Source organism: Ammospiza nelsoni, chromosome 14, assembly GCF_027579445.1.
Source record: "Ammospiza nelsoni isolate bAmmNel1 chromosome 14, bAmmNel1.pri, whole genome shotgun sequence".
NCBI classification, from domain to species: Eukaryota; Metazoa; Chordata; class Aves; order Passeriformes; family Passerellidae; genus Ammospiza; species Ammospiza nelsoni.
In genome coordinates, this window is record NC_080646.1 from 7,599,670 (window position 1) to 7,615,423 (window position 15,754).

Genomic DNA, 15,754 nt, shown 5'->3' on the forward strand with positions numbered 1-15,754 from the left:
CATGTGAGGGGACTTTGTCAAGGTGAGAAAAACCCTCCAGGGTTTGAGTGCAAACAAGCTCCAGCCTCCCTCAATACCCAGACAAACTCTGGTGGTTCTCCATCACATTTGCAAGGGGGTTTTTGTGTTTCAACAAAGTAAAATGCTCCCCCTGCTCTTTGTGCTGGACTGCAGAAGCTCTCACACAGCCACAACTCCACAGGTTCCTTCTGCTCTCTCAGGAAAGGCTCTCAGGCTTTGTGCTGCCTTTTCAGCACTTACCACCAGCCTGCTCAGACTTCTGCAGCTCCGAGTATGGGAACAGGTTCATGCTGAGTGGAAAGGCAGCCTGCAGCCGCCAAGTTCCCAAAGGAAAAGAACAGCCTCAGTGACCTGCTGCAGGAGTTTGGGAGTAGAGGAAATGAGAAGATGCAAACCATCCTCTAGGATCCTCCAGCTTCCCTCTCCCCAAGACTGGGAAGAAAAGAGATCACAAAGGAGAACTGAGCAAAAGCCTCTGAGTTACAGGATCTGTGATTGTTTGCAGCAACTGGCTGAGTGGCTTTAAATAAAATCAACTACAGGAAAAATGAAAATAATTTAAATAAATAAATAGATGGTGCTGTTCCCACACAGGTTGCAAGCAGGAATTTTTATTTCAGGTGATGAAAAAACACTTTCAGCTTTCAGAAAAGACCAAGCTTCTCACACACGTGCTACCTGTGAGAAGGTCTGAGGACAAGGGAAAAGCATTTAAAATGAAGGTTGCTGTTGATTCTGACCTTTCCACTGCTGAAGGAGGTACACATCTCTCAGCACAGACAATGCCCAAAGACTTGCAGCCTGAGTAATCCAGAAATAGGAACTGCCTGTGTCTGAAGATCAGCAAGGTTTCAGTGCAGCCTTTTCTTTCATTTGTGCTCTGTCTTTTGGGAGCCAACACAGATTAAACAGCATTTTCTATGCTTTCAAAGTTTTGTCCCAGCAATACAAAACCTGCCTTGGTGTGGGAAACAGGGCAGGCTCTTTAGCTAAGGGCATGTCTTAAACCTGTGGCCACAAGGTCTCAGCTGCATCTTCTGGAGCCAGGGACAGCCTGAAACAAGAGTGGCAGAGAAAATCTGTACTGACTGCACCCATGCACCCCACAGGAGGGGCACAGCCTGAGAAAAGGACTCACCTCCCTCTGCTTCAGCAGCTTCAGGTCCTGGAGAAGGCAATAGGGCTCCCTTCAGCAGTGCTGACCTCAGAGAGCAACCAAAAATCTGCAGCCTTTCAGGCACATGTTCTGCTCCACATGTATTTCCTCCTTGCCACTGCTCCCTGCTGCAGTCTCAGCCTCCTTGCCAGGCCTGTGAGGATGCTTCCAGGAGCCAATATTTGTTGGTAATTTATGGCAAACCTGCAGCTCCCAGACTGTCCAGCATTGGAAAATAGAAGGCTGCTGTGCTACCCTCCACCCCAGTGTCTTGCAGAGTGATTAAGGATAACTTTAATTTGTTGAGCCTGGAGCTCAACAGCTCCCAGAGGATTGATAAAGTACACACAGCAATCTCCAGTTCCACCCCTGGAGTCCAAACTCTCTCTGAATGATTTATGACAGTTATTTCCTCCCTCTCTCCCTGCTGCTGGAGCAAGCTCATTCCCTGAGAGGTCCAGCAGCACTCTTGACTACTGAACAGCAACATTTACAACCAGAAAAAAACTCCAACAACAGAACCAGCCCCAGAGGGCCAAGACAGCATCACACAAGCCCAGGATAGATCTTCTAATAAAGAAACTGGGGTAATAGGGTCAGGCTACCTGAGGCAGAAGTTAGTAAGGTGTGAATATCCCTGTTACATCCCCCCAGAAACCCTTCCTGTCCTGGCTGGCGTTCAGGAGAGTCTGTTCCCACCTGGACACACAGATAACCCTCCAGTGCTGCTCTTATCAGAGAGCAGGTGCCAGTGATAAGCATTAGCTACAGCAAGGAGAAACCCTTTGAGGCTGAGCTGTGGCAGGAGTCTGGAGAGGAAAGCAAACCTTCTGGGTAGCACAGCCCCAGGGAATCACACTCCTGGGAGAGGAAAGGATCATGCATTTCCAGAAGAGGTGGAGGAGGAGAATTCAACAAGAGCAAAGAACTCCCTCAGGAAAGCTTCACTTCCGAGTATAAATTTTAATATTTATTCAGTACAGGGCCAGTGAAGAGAATTGGGAAATAAGGCAAAGGCAAATTATCCTCCAGAACCCAAGTGAACATCTCACACACCCAGACCATGCAAAGCACCAGCCATGCTCCTCCCTGGAGCCATGTCCCACACTTTCCCCATCTGCTGGAGCACAGGCCATTGCTCACAAGTCCAGGAGGAATCTATTGACTTTTTTCAGGTATTCTGACTGCAGGTAATCTCCCAACTCCTTCTTTGTGACCCACAGGTGATCTGCCTTCAGCTTTGCCTGGGACAAATCACTGCTTTGGAGGAAGGCTTTGAAGAAGAAGACTTTGGCTCCCACGTTATTCTCAGTTCTGATGGCCTTGGGGAATTTATACTTGTAAATCCCAAATGGTGCATTCCCCAGGACTTTGGCTTGAATGTGATCTCCTGCAAGAAGCCAGCAATGCAAGAGAAAGAAAGTAAGACATAAGAACACAGAACAACAATAACTGCTCCCTGTATAACAACAACACTGCATAAGCCAGTGTTCCCTCTTTGGCAGAAATACTGTGAAAAAATGTTGTTTTTTCTCATGAAAAAACAGCTCATTTGGAGACCAGAGAGTCCTCTTAGAGTGGGAGAGAAGTGGAAGGAAACCACTGGGACAAACAAGAGGGAGGGTCAAGCTACACACCCAAAAACATAGCCATGGCTCGCTCAGCCGTGCTCCGTAGCGTCTCTCCAGGCTGCCACTCCACTTGAGGCAGGAGCCACAGCTCCTGGTTACCAATTTTCTGTTTCACCAGAAGCATCAGGTTGCGGTCCAGCTTCCTGTTCAACGACGTTCGATCGTTGCTTTTGTCAGCATCTGCCAAAAATCAACACATGCTGGAAACAAAGTCTCCTGCAGCATGCTCTGAGCCCCTTGGTTATCAACCCTGTGTGCCTCATACCCAGAAACAATGCACAAATGTGGGTACATGGAATATGACAGAAATCTAGACAAGAATGCTCTCAGTCACTCTAGAAGTCATTGCAAGATTCAGCTGCTGTTTTCCTATCCAGAAGGACTCTATAATAAGTAGCCTGGATCTCCATCTTCACAAAAATCAAGAGCACCAAGTAGAGCTTGGGAACCAAATGACCAAACATTTCTCTTGTCTGGAAACCACATGTATGTTCATCATTTTACCTTCAGGAAAATACACATTTTTTGCAGCATGGGAACGCTGATTTCCCTGTCAAACAGTTAATTGCACATGTGCTGCCACAGAGTCAAGACTCTCTTTAAAACAAACAAAAAAAGAGACGCAAAAATGCCTTCCTTCTATTGAATTGCACTCTGGCAAACAATCTGGCTGTTATCACCCTCCACAAACTCCAGGCTGTACCTGTTATCCGTGGGGCAGCTTTGAACCGCAGAAACTTCTGCTCCCACTTCTCCTCCAGGTCCTGAGCCATGATGACCGTCTTGCCACGAGCTTCGTCCTCGTCATACAAGCTTTCCATCTTCTTCTTCAGCTGCTCCTCCTCCTCCAGCTTACGCATTTCATGATCTGAATAGTGGCTCCTCTCCAGCTCTATCTAGAAGAGCAACATAAAGAATTCTTAAACCACAAGCACTATAGGCAGAATTAAATTATTTCCAACTCAGGAAAATAAGGCAATAGGAATCTCCTGAGGTTGAGCAGGGCTTCCCTGCTTGCAGCAGGAGCGTGAGAGAGACACCAGCACCATGGAGGTGACCATGGGGATGTTGGAAAAGAAATGAAATTTAGCAAAATATTTAATTATAGTGAGTTGTGTGTGAACTGGTTTGTTAAAAAGTAGTTTTGTAGCCGTTGAAAGTGTGTGTTGGGTTTTGTGTGTTACCTAGCAGGTAGTCTTAGAGATTTAATAAATAATTAAAGTAGTGCAAGAAGGTAAGAATGCTAAACTGTCTAGAGGCAGCATACAATGCTCTTAGAATAAGATAAGCAGAGGATTAATGACCTTATTTGTGAACCAAGGAATGTATCACAAGGGGTCTGTGACCAGGCAAGGGGAACGGGGAAACTGTTCCTTAGAGACTTTGTTGTGAATCGCATGTATAAGAGGGAAGCACCCATACGCGAATTCGGGGGCTTGGACTTTGGGACGTGAGTCCCCCAGTTCCCCGGGCCCTTAATAAAGCACCCACAAAACTTATCCGAGTTTTGTGTCATTTATCAATCGGGCAACAGGGACACCTCCAACACCCACGAGATGTGGGGCAAATCGCACGCAGAGCACTCGGGGAGCAACATCACAGACGGTGTGTGCGAGGCCACCAGCCCCTGACGTCCCTCTCCCCTCATGCCTCAGACTGAGGGCGCCATTTCCCCATCAACACCCCCACATCCCCCTCTACCTGCTCCATGAGCGCCGCCACCTCTTCCTCCTCCTTTTCCAGAGGCTGCGTGATTCGGGGAAGCCTCAACAAGCACATCGCCCCAAAAAGCTTCCAGGGGCGCGGCGCGGCAGCGCTACAAACCCAGCGAGCGCTGCCCGCCGCCCGCAGCCCCAGGGTCGCCGCCGCCATGGCCCGCGCCCCACAATGCCCCGCCATGTCTCCTCCTCGCTCCCGGCGTGCTCCGCGCGGCCGCTCCCCGGCGCGGGCCGAGCGCCGCCATGAGCGCGGCCATGGCGCTGGCCGGGTTACGCGTGCTGGGCTGGGGGTGAGCGGAGCGGGCGGGACGGGCAGTGGGGAGCGGGGGGACAGCGAGGGGACAGCGGGGAGGGCCCCCCTCGCTGTGGGGTGGCCGCTGGGGGCTGCCCGCTGTCGCCCAGCGCTCACCGCGGTTGTCTCCTCAGGGGCCGCGCCGCCGCCCTGTGCCGCGGGCTCCGCTCCGGCCCCCCGAGGCTGCAGGACGCGGCGGGGGCGGCTGCCAAGGAGACGGAGAAGCAGAGCGCGACCGAGCAGAGGTGAGAGCCGAGGCCAGGCCGCGCCGGGAGGGCGCTGCCATCTGCCTCTTGCTGCGAGGTTTTATCGCCTTCGGTGGGTTTTCAGCCGAGGAAGGGGAGGGAGCCGCTTGACTCAATCAGAAACGCAGCTTGTGTTTTTCGGAGGTTTGCTCCCTTCTTTCTTTATTTTCCGATATGAAATGAAACTTTGTAATATTTAAAGAACGAGACCTGACAACTCTTACTTCGCTTCTCAGCTCTTTAATCCTGCAGAGGAACTCCATGAGGTGGGATGGCAAGGTTTATGAAGAGGTCCCGGTAGCTCACATCAAAGCAACGTACAACAAGTAAGCAAATGAGCTGCTCCATTCCTGCTCTCGTGTGAAATCAAAGCTTCGAACCCGGGGTTTGGCCTGTCATCATTGCGATCTAAAGGCTCAGAGGAAAACAGCCAAGGGAGTTGTGTTCATAGCTGGGAAGATGATACTGATTTAAACCTCAGTGGTGTTCGGGGAGCATACCTGTTCTTGGAGTGTCTTAAAAGCAGTGAGATTGTTTTTATATGTTTTGATTACATTCTGATATGAATAATCAGATGCTGATAGTTTTACCAGCAGGTTACTTCCAGCCCATGCTATAGCATTATTTGTGTGCAGGTGTTAAAAAAATTATCATATTCTCCATGAGACAGCTGTGTTTCATCAGTGATTGCTCCTGTGATATGTTACTGCTTAAGGCTCTTTCAAGTTCTAAAAGTGTCTTGTGCATATTTTTTAATAGAAGAGATAAAATGCAGTGAGAGGTGGATCTGAAAGGACTGAGTGAGATAAAGCACACCTTCTCCAGAAAGGTTCTGCCAGGGTCTGTAAGATGACCAGGTCACTGCTGGGTGGTCTCTGCAGTGGGTTTGAGTGGGATACTTTAAAAGAGAGACAGAAATCAGTTATGCCAGTAAGGTGAGTGAGAAACTGGAGAATAAAGCTTTGTTCCAGCTTGCTTCTTCCCTCTGCCCTGTCCCTCTGCAGCACACACATCCAGGTGGTGAGCTTTGACAACCAGCCGTTCTCCCGCACGTCCTGCGGCACAGAGGGCTTCCAGAACGCCAAGAAGGGCACAGCCATCGCCGCACAGACTGCAGCCATGGCAGCAGCAGTGGTGAGTGCCCACTGTGATCCCCACCTCCAGAGGGGCTCTGCCTGCCTGCCCTGCCCCTGGGCACAGCCCTGGCTCGCTGTGGTGCTGGAGTTTCATTTGCACACAAAGTGTGTTTGAAAGAGCTGTTAGAAATGCCCCAAGTTGAAGCTGAGCTGATTGGAAATGTGTGATTGTAACTTGGAGCCTGTCCTTCCCTAGCACCGGTCTGCACAGCCTCCTCTTTTCCTAAGTGAACATTTCTCAGTCATTTGGGGAATGTAGTAGACCCTGAATCAGCAGCAGTTCAAGTTTTGCACCTTAGGGGGCTGAGAAGTAGCTGTAGTTATTGTCTGGATATTTTATATCTGCTCTCTGCCACAGAAGTGAGCTCCAGCCAGCAGTTCCAGTCAGAGGAAGTGATGTTCTTGCACCTGTTCATTCCAGCTGCATGTCCTTTATTGTAACTCTTTCTGAAAAAAAAACGTGGGTGTCCAGGTGGAGGAGCTGAGGCTGGCTGTGTCATAGTCCTCATTACAGCAGAACAAGGCAAGGTTAAACTGAAAATCCTTACCCTAAATTAGGTGGAACTCACTTCAGCCTTTCATGCCAGAGGAGTTTGGTGCCACTGCTGGCCAACAGCTTATTGTGGTTGACTCAGAGGGATATAAGAACATCTTCACTATTAATCTGTGCTCATTGGAGCCTGATAATAGCTGTGTAGCTGTGCTTGGACAGATTGATTCTGTCACTGTTGAAGTAGTTAGTACGTTAATTGCACCAGAGCACAATGAGAAGGAGAGCCAGAGGTGGCTCCCTCCACGTGGTGGCAGCAGGGCTGTGCTGTACAGCAGTTCTTCATTTCCAATTTGAAAACCCCTAGAATTTTTGCCCTGAAGGTGTGGACTCCTGCACAGCAAATCTAAAGCTTGCCTGCTCTCTCATTTACCCTCCAGAAAGAATCCACCGCTCACAGGGGAGAAGTCGCCACATTAGAGAAGGGAAAACAACTTAGAATTAGTCATTGTTAGTCCCTTGCCACTTCAGTCACGTATCCATGGATATGTCCTTTTTTGCTCTGGCTTTAGGTCACAGATAGTTTGATTTGAGAGCTTTCTCTGTGTGCAGAGCTCACAGTTTAGCACAGAAGTTCTCTTGAACTGCCATGGCCCAGCCTCGTTTGCTCTTAGTGTCTCTGCAGTAATCCTCATGTATGTCTTCTCTCTCCATAATCTCCATATTACCTAATCTTTAATTTTATTTAAATACTACTATGAAAATGAAAGACACCAGGGGAGCCAGAGTTTGTCAGAGAGAACACTAACTAGTTGTTCTTTTCACAGAAAGCACGTGGGAAGGGTGTATTGCACGTGCGAGTCATGGTCAAAGGACTGGGACCAGGACGCAAAGTAGGTGTTGGAGTTTCTTTTCCATACTTTATTTTCTCAGCTATCATGGATGTTTTCTAAACTCAGGCTGGTTTCAATTAACTTTGTTTTTCTGAAGCTGATGTAAAGGATTCCTCACCCAAGTGCCCAGTAATGAATTTTTAGAGTCATTATAATTTTGCAGTAATACCATGTTGGAGGTAGAATAAAAGCTGTATTTGGGACTTCTTATGGCTAAAGTAGGAAAATCAGTAGGAATGCTCAAGAAAGGACTAGAGCAGATAAGTTTAAACTGGGTTTTCTGAATGAGTTACTTATTTTTAAGAATTAAGAAGTGAGAAGCATTGGAACAAGTTGATTTTTAGATGGGGGACGAAATTGGTTTGCCCTGAGCTTTTCCCCTTCTCTGCTGTTCTGTGTGTTGATAGCTGTCATCTGCTTTCATTGCAGGCTGCCATCAAGGGGCTGACAATGGGAGGTTTGGAGATCATCTCCATCACCGACAACAGCCCGGTCCCCCACAACGGCTGCCGCCCACGGAAAGCCAGGAGAGTGTGAGGGGCAGGGCAAGGGACACACAGCTTTCAGTGTCAGTTCACCAGGGACTGACTTGAATGTTGCTTCTGTGACTGATTCTGGAAGGCCACCCTCCCTGGAAATACTTGTTGAGGGAAGCTTGGAGAGACCATGCTGAGCCTTGAAAATGCAGGAGGTAGAAGCTGCTGGTGAAAGCAGGAATCCGTGTGTTCCCTTAGTGGGAAGCCTCTTGTCTACAAAGTTTGTTGATTAAAATGTTGCTCTTCTGACAGCCATTCCTGCTGTGTTCCTAGAAGTATTTTGGCTTATTACTTCCTTTCAACTGCTCTCTTCCTCTTACCACCATATGTGGCTCTTGTCTAGCCCTCCATGCCATTAGTGTCCTTGTCAGACAGAAGGAGAGCCTGAGATTTCAATCTCCTTGTAGTCATCTGTAGTAAACAACTGCACAGGGTCAGGTCATGTTCCTTCCCTCTTTGTCTCACTGCTCACATTGGGAAACAAGGTATGGGGTAACTCTTTCCTTCCCCCTGGCTCACAGAGGTACGTGTGCCCTAGGAGAGGCAGCTCTCCCTGTTCACAGAGCACCAGCCTGGATCCATTCCTGGTTCCTGGCACAGATCTGTTGCAGTGCTTTGTTTCACCCAAGCTGTACTGACCTGCCACTGCTCTTGGCAAAGGAAAGCACCTCACTTTCTAAAGGGGCTGTTGGGATCTTGCCAGGTTTGATGCTTGCAATCTCTTTGGCCCTGCCTTGTGCACCACAAACTGGATTTTCCAGGGTCCTGGGGAAAGCAAGCAGGGGTTAGTAGGCCCAAGGAATAATGAAATGCTGCCAAGGAGATACAAAGCACTTAAGTCTTGAACTGTATCTCTGTGTATCCACAAGCAGCAGGAGCTTGTGGGTCTGTGATGTATTATCGCTGTCCCAGCTCCATCCAGAATTTCTGCCAAGGAAATCTGTCAGGAGCATTAAGCAGGGAAGGTAAAAGCAGTAACTGACTACAGGATGGATTTGCTGGATGGCAGAGGCACAGTGCCTAGCAAAGGGCACCTCACTGAAATCCCTGCTGCCAGAGAAGCCCTGGCACTATACAGCGTGCTCTGGGCAAGTATTTCACCTGTAAACGTGGTATATTTCAGAGCAACCAGCAGTTCTGTTGCAAATGCAGAATCCTCCTTTCTATTATTTCTCATTCTGTCATTCCTCTGTAGTTTCTTAAATTGCATAGTTAACTATTTTCTTCATCTTTAGAGAAAGGGTACCATAGCAACAAGGCAGTGAACCTCCTTCATGGGGCTGAATGGCATACAGCAGGTTTTGAAAGAAATCACTCTGCTTAGAAAAGCCTGTTGAGTTGCATTTGACAGGAGAAAACAAGATTCAGACAAATCTACTTTAGTCCAACTCTCTGAATTTGAAGGGAGGGTAGGTGATCTTAGAGGGAAGTTCCTTGAGCTGTCACAGATTTGACAGTGAGGAAGAGAGGCTCCACCATAGATGTTTGCCACACTAGGAGAGTTTCCCCCTCACTCCAGAAATACAGCTGCACTAGTCACTTAATATTCTGCTTTTTAAGAAGAAGATAGCCGGTCAGCCATGAACTGCCAAGCTGAACTCTCTCAGTATGCAGTCAGCTGGCTGGGGAAGGGATGTGTGATGTGTTTACAGCAAGGCTGGGCTGGTGTCTGTGCCCAGCACAGCAACCAGCCTGACAAAGGAAGGGCACCAGGCTGTGCTAGCAGGTTTGTCCAACGCACGTAAGACCAAACACTGCTGTTCTCTACTACAGCCTGTTCATTGCATCAATGCAGAGGTGTCCAAGTCACACGAAGATGGTAGAACAAATTGAAAAGTAAAATTGTGCAGAGATCTGTGGTCCTCCTGGAATTCAGGAAAGAGTATGTGAAAAAAGTGAATTGAGAGTCAGAAAACAACAAAAATAGATCTTCATATCTTAAAATCTTACCCACACTTGAAATCAAGGCTGTGTCCTCTGTAAAGGCCACTCCTGGACACTTGGTTTCTGGGTGTTTGTGAAGGTTTTAGGAGGTCTGCCAGTGCATCATCACTGCTTATAGAGTGGGAAGCTTTATGTCCCTCCCTGCCCTGCCTATTTCGACTGACAGTCCCATAGCACCCTCTGTGCTGGACAGAAGAGGCTGATGCTGTTCTCCATGGCTCATGGTTGGGATCTGTACAATATGATGCAAATCTTCCAGACCCCCAGCTCCCTGTACTTGGTACAGCTTTTTACTGAAATCACATTTCCCATCCACCTTCTCTCCTGCCCTGATGGAGCACTCCCAAAACCATGTCCTAACTTAGTGCACAGTCTCAGCTGTTTATCCTCAACACATCCTGGGGCTCTGGGGCAGTCAGTGAGGTGAGGGAGCACAGCTGCACAAAGCAAAGGCTGGATGCTCCTTCCTGCACACTGTACAGTGGAAGAAGGCTTAAAACTCCATTGTGGTTTGTGTTGCAGGGAATTAATAGACACCGATAGTGCTTAACGATTTCCTTACCCTTCAAGTGAAACTATTAATTAAGAGCCTGGTTTTAGTCAGCCACTGGTGTTTACGAGTTCTAATTGCTTTTCTTGGCATCTGGGTGGAAAGCTGTTTTCTACTGGCTCACATTCCTCCTGAGCAGCAATTACTTTATTTGTCAGTAGCATGGCCACAGCATTAGCACTCTCATTAGGGTCATATCCTCTCCCTCTGGGCTTCCCTGTTGCTTTTGGACATTTTGCTCTCCATTCCCTCCTAACTTTTGATTCCCTACATTCAAAGATTACGTTTTTCTGAGAAACAATCTCAGAAATTGCTGCTGAGCGCAAAGCTTCATCCTGGTTCATCCCTGGCCTTTCCTGGGATTCTGCCTTCCGTTCTAAATAAACAGTCACATGGACCTCTCTGTGTTGTATCCCTGTAAATCCCTGTGTAAAACACAGAACGCTCTCCTGACTTACAGGTCTGCCTCAGGTCTGTTTACCCCTTATTGAGTGCCACACCACCTTGGGGAGTTAGTCTAACTTAGTTACCCTTCCTTTGGACCTGGGATGGCACCTGGTGGCCTGGAAAAATAGCCCTCAGCCATCTCCCTAATAGTGTATTATTCTGCAAAGAGGAATTACTTCCCTATCCCCAGCAACAAGGACCTTCTGCCCAGAGCTGCAGCTTTATCTGCTGAATTGGTGATTTACTATTTCTTCCATGAGCATCTCAGTGACAAGATTCAGGCAGCCAATTTGGATCCCTTTGTGAGATTCAATTAAACCATAAAGTGATGTCAGTGTCCTTTAACAGCTGACTGTACACACAAGCAGGCAAGGAGAAGGGGGAGAAGGGGACAGACCCTGCAGTGCTAATAAACTGTAGCAGCAGGGGTGGCTTAAGGCAGCCTGGCTACAGCTGCTAGAGACATCTGTGCAGGTTTTGCTGGCTTTCCCTCTGCTGTGGGAATACCTGGCTCGAGATGTGCACAAAGAAGGTCACTGAGTAGGTGTTCATAACCCTAAAGCACCCCTGGGAGTTTTGAAGAAGTAACAGTTCAAATCAGGTTATGTTTTTGCACTCAGACTTCAGCAGATACTCACGGTGCTACTTTCATGCCTAGCATCCCCACCTGGCCCCTCTTCCCCTCCAACCTCAGCCCATGACCTCTCAGACCAGAAGGAGATAAAGGGCCCTCGGATTGGATTTCTGCTTTCCCAATGTTCTCCTCTCCCTGAAGAGGCATTAATGGGTACTCATGGCAGTAGGAACTGCTCAGAGGTTTTACTAATGAACAGCATAAGAGCATCCAAGCCCCCACAGGAAGGTGAAGCGGAACTGCAGAGTCCTCTTGGGGAGATGTAGAGGGGAGCCAAGCCTCGATGATATTTGTTTGTTTGAAACCACTCACACCTCCTCTGCTGAGTTCTCCAAGCTTCCCTGCCAAGTGGCACTAGTGCAGGGTCCTTAATTTCTCCAGAGTCCATAACCCTCCTCCTGTGCCCACATCTACAGAGAATGGAGGCTGTGCACCTGGACCCAAACATCTCTGCAGCTCTGGAGCCCCAACAGCCATTGTTTGGGAAAGCTGCTTCCAGCAGCAGCCTCACTGCTTGTTTTTCTGAAAAAAAGTAAGCAGAAGGGAGAAAGGATTGGGCACAAGGGGCTCCTCTGCACAGCAGCAGGACTGGCTTCCCACGCACACAGGGCTCCAGGTAGCAAATAAAACTTGGGGTCCCAGGCAGAATTACATATTTCACCCACCAGTCTCCCATCCTCTGCCCCCTCTGCAGGTCCCAAGATGAGGGGAAGTAAGACTTATCTCTTCATGCACCAGCCTGCAGGCACAGACCTTGCTCTCCTAATTGCTAGCCAGGCTCTCACACAGACCCTTGGCAAGATCTGGGTGCTGCCTTTCATTTCACTCCTGCCAAATCCACAGAAATAGTAATTTCCTGATCTGCCAGGGTCAAACTGACCAAGAAATGCAAATTACTGAAGACTGGTCAGCCCTGTGGACTTCTTAGTAAGGCTGATGGCTGGAAAGCAGCTTTCTCCAGCACTGGGAGATGCTCTGGGACAATCTGTCCCTGGACATGGCTGTAAAACCACCCTGTTTACCAAAATCCATCCAAAGAAGTGATGCTGCCTGGGGAGATCCCTTTCCAAGTGATCCTGCAGCCAAGAGACACAGTCACCAAAGGGCCAGTGTAAAACTGGAACAAACCCTGCTTGGCCACAAGCAGCTGCACAGCAGAGCTGCTCTCCCCAGCCCTTATCAGAGCCAGCAGATCAGCACCAACATCACCTTCAAACCTGAGCCCTCTCTGGAGAAGCAGCCGAGGGGGGATTTAAGGGGTAGGAGGCAGGATGAGGAGAGATTAACTCAGACTTTGCTGCCCAAAGCCAGACAGGCTGCACTGCACAATCGTGCTGTCGAGATGACATTTGTCTGTCCTATGTTACAGGAGACCCTGCTTAGCTGCCAGTTGCTCCTTTTTCCTTACAAAGAGGGATTTTACAAGCATTAAGTACTAACCAGTCAGGGGTGAACCAGTGACCTACCTACGCTGCTGCAGGTATCAGCACAGATAATCTGGACCTTACCCTGACTTCAGGACCAGCCCCATAAAAATAGGGCAGCAGCAATGAAAATTATCCAGCACGGGCTGAGCCAACAGAGCACGTGGGGCAGTGCCAGCGCTTAGGGATGAAGTCCCACGCACAGGGACAGTGCCAGCACTGCAGTAACACACAGGATGTGTGCTCAGCCCTGCAGCTCGGGCCAAGGCTGCCTGCTGCTCGGCACAGAGGTGCTGGTGCCCCTCACCTTTCGGATCTGGCGTTGGAAGCGCTGTCCCCCAGCGCTGGCGGGCACGGCAAGGCCGTTTCCATGCGGATGGGCTGCTGCTCCCCGTTGCTGTGGCGACGGCGCTGGGCGCCAGCAGGTCGGAGGCGGGAGGGCGAGGATCGAGGATCGTATCTCGGCGGAGCTCACCAAGGGCACTGGGTACATCTAATCCGGCGCTGCTCCATTTTAGGCCTCCCAGGAGCACCGGGGAGGTATCAAATGACCAGCTCAGCGCAGCGAGCAGGCACCCGCAGGGATGCTGCACACCGCGATTAAAAACACCCGAAAATCACATCCAACAGCAGCCGGATGGCCCTGGCAGGGCTTCCCTGCCACCTGCCTGGTTCTCACCCCTCCAAGCCCCTTGAGCAAGTGGTCCCACACATCCCAGCTCCAGCAGCCCCAGGGCTGATGTCAGCATTGCCAGTGCACCCTCAGCTGCCCCATCCAGGGTCACCAGTCAGACACTGGGACAGTGACAGTGCTCAGCCACCCAACTCTCTCTCTACCCTTCTGCCTCCATACCTGATGCTGTTGCAACACACCTGAATAGAGGAAGGATACTGGCAGAAGGAAGGATGAACTTGTGCGAGAGTAGCTTTCAGAGGGACAATTCACTGCCAAAAAGGGGCTTAGGGAGTCCTCCGGGCAAAGCCAGGGCTGCTCTGGACTACATTTGGCATTTTGCAAAGCTGCTGGGTAGAAGGGAAGAAGACAGCCATGGAAAGTAGAAATAGCATGTTCCTGGCTTTAAAAAGATGGAACTCAAACTAGTTTTGTCATCCACAAAAAATAAACTCTTCCAAAGGAGGAGTTGTCCAATTCATACCTGGACAAAGAAGAATGCAGCAAATGCTAGGGCACTGGTAGTGTTATCTAAGGGCCCTGGGCATCCATGAGGCATCCCAGCACACTCCTCCATAACTGTCTTAAACTCATTAGTCAAGTGAGGACCCACATGTTACCCAGATGCTGCAGCACAGCCCTGAGTAGCAGGAACCAAGGACAATGTGTCACTTTCCAGTTCTCCTCACATACAAGAACACAGCAGTTGGCCATGAAATACCAGTTTCCACATTGCTAGTTTAAAACTATTTTTTTTCTGGTAAAATAATCCATTTTTTATGGATTATTTTATAACCATGTAATAATTCAAGAAAGCACAAGATTCAGGCACATCAAGGACACAGGCTCTGAAACTTGCATAGCAAGGATGAAGCAAACCCAAAAAATCCTGTTCAATTGTCCATAGGACATCCATTTTCTCTGCAGCATCAGTACCTATCTGATAAAGGCTCCCAGAAGGACAACAGCTGTGAGAGAGCCACATATCTCATTGCTATGCCTTCACCATCTCTCTGCCCACAGCCCTGAGAGATCCTTGCAGGAAAAGCTGGCAGAAAAGCAGCAAGACAGATCATAAAGAAGAAAAACAAAGGGATTTCTTAAAGCATCAGAAATCTGATTCTTCTAGCTGGGTCAAAATGACCAAGGGAAGAGCTTAATAGATGCAGCACCTGAGCAAAAGGAAGGTCCTTTCAGTACACACAGGCAGCTAAATCAGGGCCATAAGCAGTGGAAGGTTAATTGATAGGAGTCTTTAGTAGGGACACATCTTAAACCTACCCATACATTTGATTCTAATGGGATTTCTGTGCCTTGCTGTCTAATGTATTTTATACAAGAAATAATGCAGCTGTCCTGCTTTCACTACTTTTATTTTCTTAAAGCAAAGGCAGCAGAAGTAGTAACAAAAGATGGGATTTTGCTGCCGGTCAAACACAGTTTCCAGCTCAAGCATCTCCTCCTCACTTAGTGCCTATCTGAAAAGCCACAGGCTCAAGAGCTTTCTGGTGTGCTCAAGGTCTGCACAGGAAAGCATCGGAGAAATGGAGGAAAGGTTCAAAGGAAAATCACTTTCATGCTCAAGATGCAGATGGTTAGGAGAACTAACACAAACAGGGATGCTGCAGAGTTCTCAGCCAGATTGCAAAGAGGCAGGGAGCAGCACACCAAAATCGGAGTGCCTCAGCACAATCCAAAAGCAGCGGCCAGGCTGTTCTGCCAAGCAAGGTGTGTTCAGCTTTGTGCTGGTTTGGCTGGGACAGCTACAGAGGATGGAGCCCTGCTTTCCTGGACTTGGCTAAACACCTGCCAGACCATGTAAAGTGGGAATTTATTCCTTGTTTTGCTTTGCTTGCATGTGGCTTTTGCTTTACCCATTAATCAGTGTTTATCTCAACCCACAAGTCTTCTCACTTTTCTCACCATTGAGGGAGTGAGCAAGTGGCTCTGTGGGGCTGAGCTGC

At 48.9% G+C, this 15,754-nt stretch overlaps 2 protein-coding genes across 2 annotated transcripts; one reads left to right on the forward strand and one right to left on the reverse strand.

Annotated features, from left to right (window-relative positions):
• Positions 1–2,125: 2,125 nt before the first annotated feature.
• MRPL46 (mitochondrial ribosomal protein L46) lies at positions 2,126–4,708 on the reverse strand. Its single transcript, XM_059482215.1, has 4 exons — positions 4,510–4,708; positions 3,512–3,704; positions 2,815–2,988; positions 2,126–2,567 (listed from the first exon to the last, which is right to left on the reverse strand). The coding sequence occupies exons 1-4, from the start codon at positions 4,705–4,707 to the stop codon at positions 2,317–2,319; spliced, it is 816 nt and encodes a 271-aa protein (XP_059338198.1). The 5' UTR covers position 4,708; the 3' UTR covers positions 2,126–2,316.
• A 40-nt stretch (positions 4,709–4,748) lies between these two features.
• Positions 4,749–8,373, forward strand: MRPS11 (mitochondrial ribosomal protein S11). Its single transcript, XM_059482103.1, has 6 exons — positions 4,749–4,816; positions 4,953–5,063; positions 5,300–5,389; positions 6,068–6,197; positions 7,517–7,582; positions 8,012–8,373. Exons 1-6 carry the CDS (start codon positions 4,770–4,772, stop codon positions 8,117–8,119), a joined length of 552 nt encoding a protein of 183 aa, XP_059338086.1. The 5' UTR covers positions 4,749–4,769; the 3' UTR covers positions 8,120–8,373.
• The last annotated feature ends 7,381 nt before the right edge of the window (positions 8,374–15,754 follow it).

Bases quoted from the DNA above. Each gene is read 5' to 3' on its own strand.
- MRPL46 (XM_059482215.1), bottom strand. From the start codon at position 4,707: ATGGCGGGGCATTGTGGGGCGCGGGCCATGGCGGCGGCGACCCTGGGG. The intron at 3,705-4,509 runs GTAGAGGGGGAT...TTGCTCTTCTAG, and splicing joins TGGCGGCGCTCATGGAGCAG to ATAGAGCTGGAGAGGAGCCA. The intron at 2,989-3,511 runs GTACAGCCTGGA...GATTTTTGGCAG, and splicing joins AGCTGCCCCACGGATAACAG to ATGCTGACAAAAGCAACGAT.
- MRPS11 (XM_059482103.1), top strand. From the start codon at position 4,770: ATGAGCGCGGCCATGGCGCTGGCCGGGTTACGCGTGCTGGGCTGGGG. The intron at 5,064-5,299 runs GTGAGAGCCGAG...TTCGCTTCTCAG, and splicing joins CAGAGCGCGACCGAGCAGAG to CTCTTTAATCCTGCAGAGGA. The intron at 7,583-8,011 runs GTAGGTGTTGGA...CTTTCATTGCAG, and splicing joins GACTGGGACCAGGACGCAAA to GCTGCCATCAAGGGGCTGAC.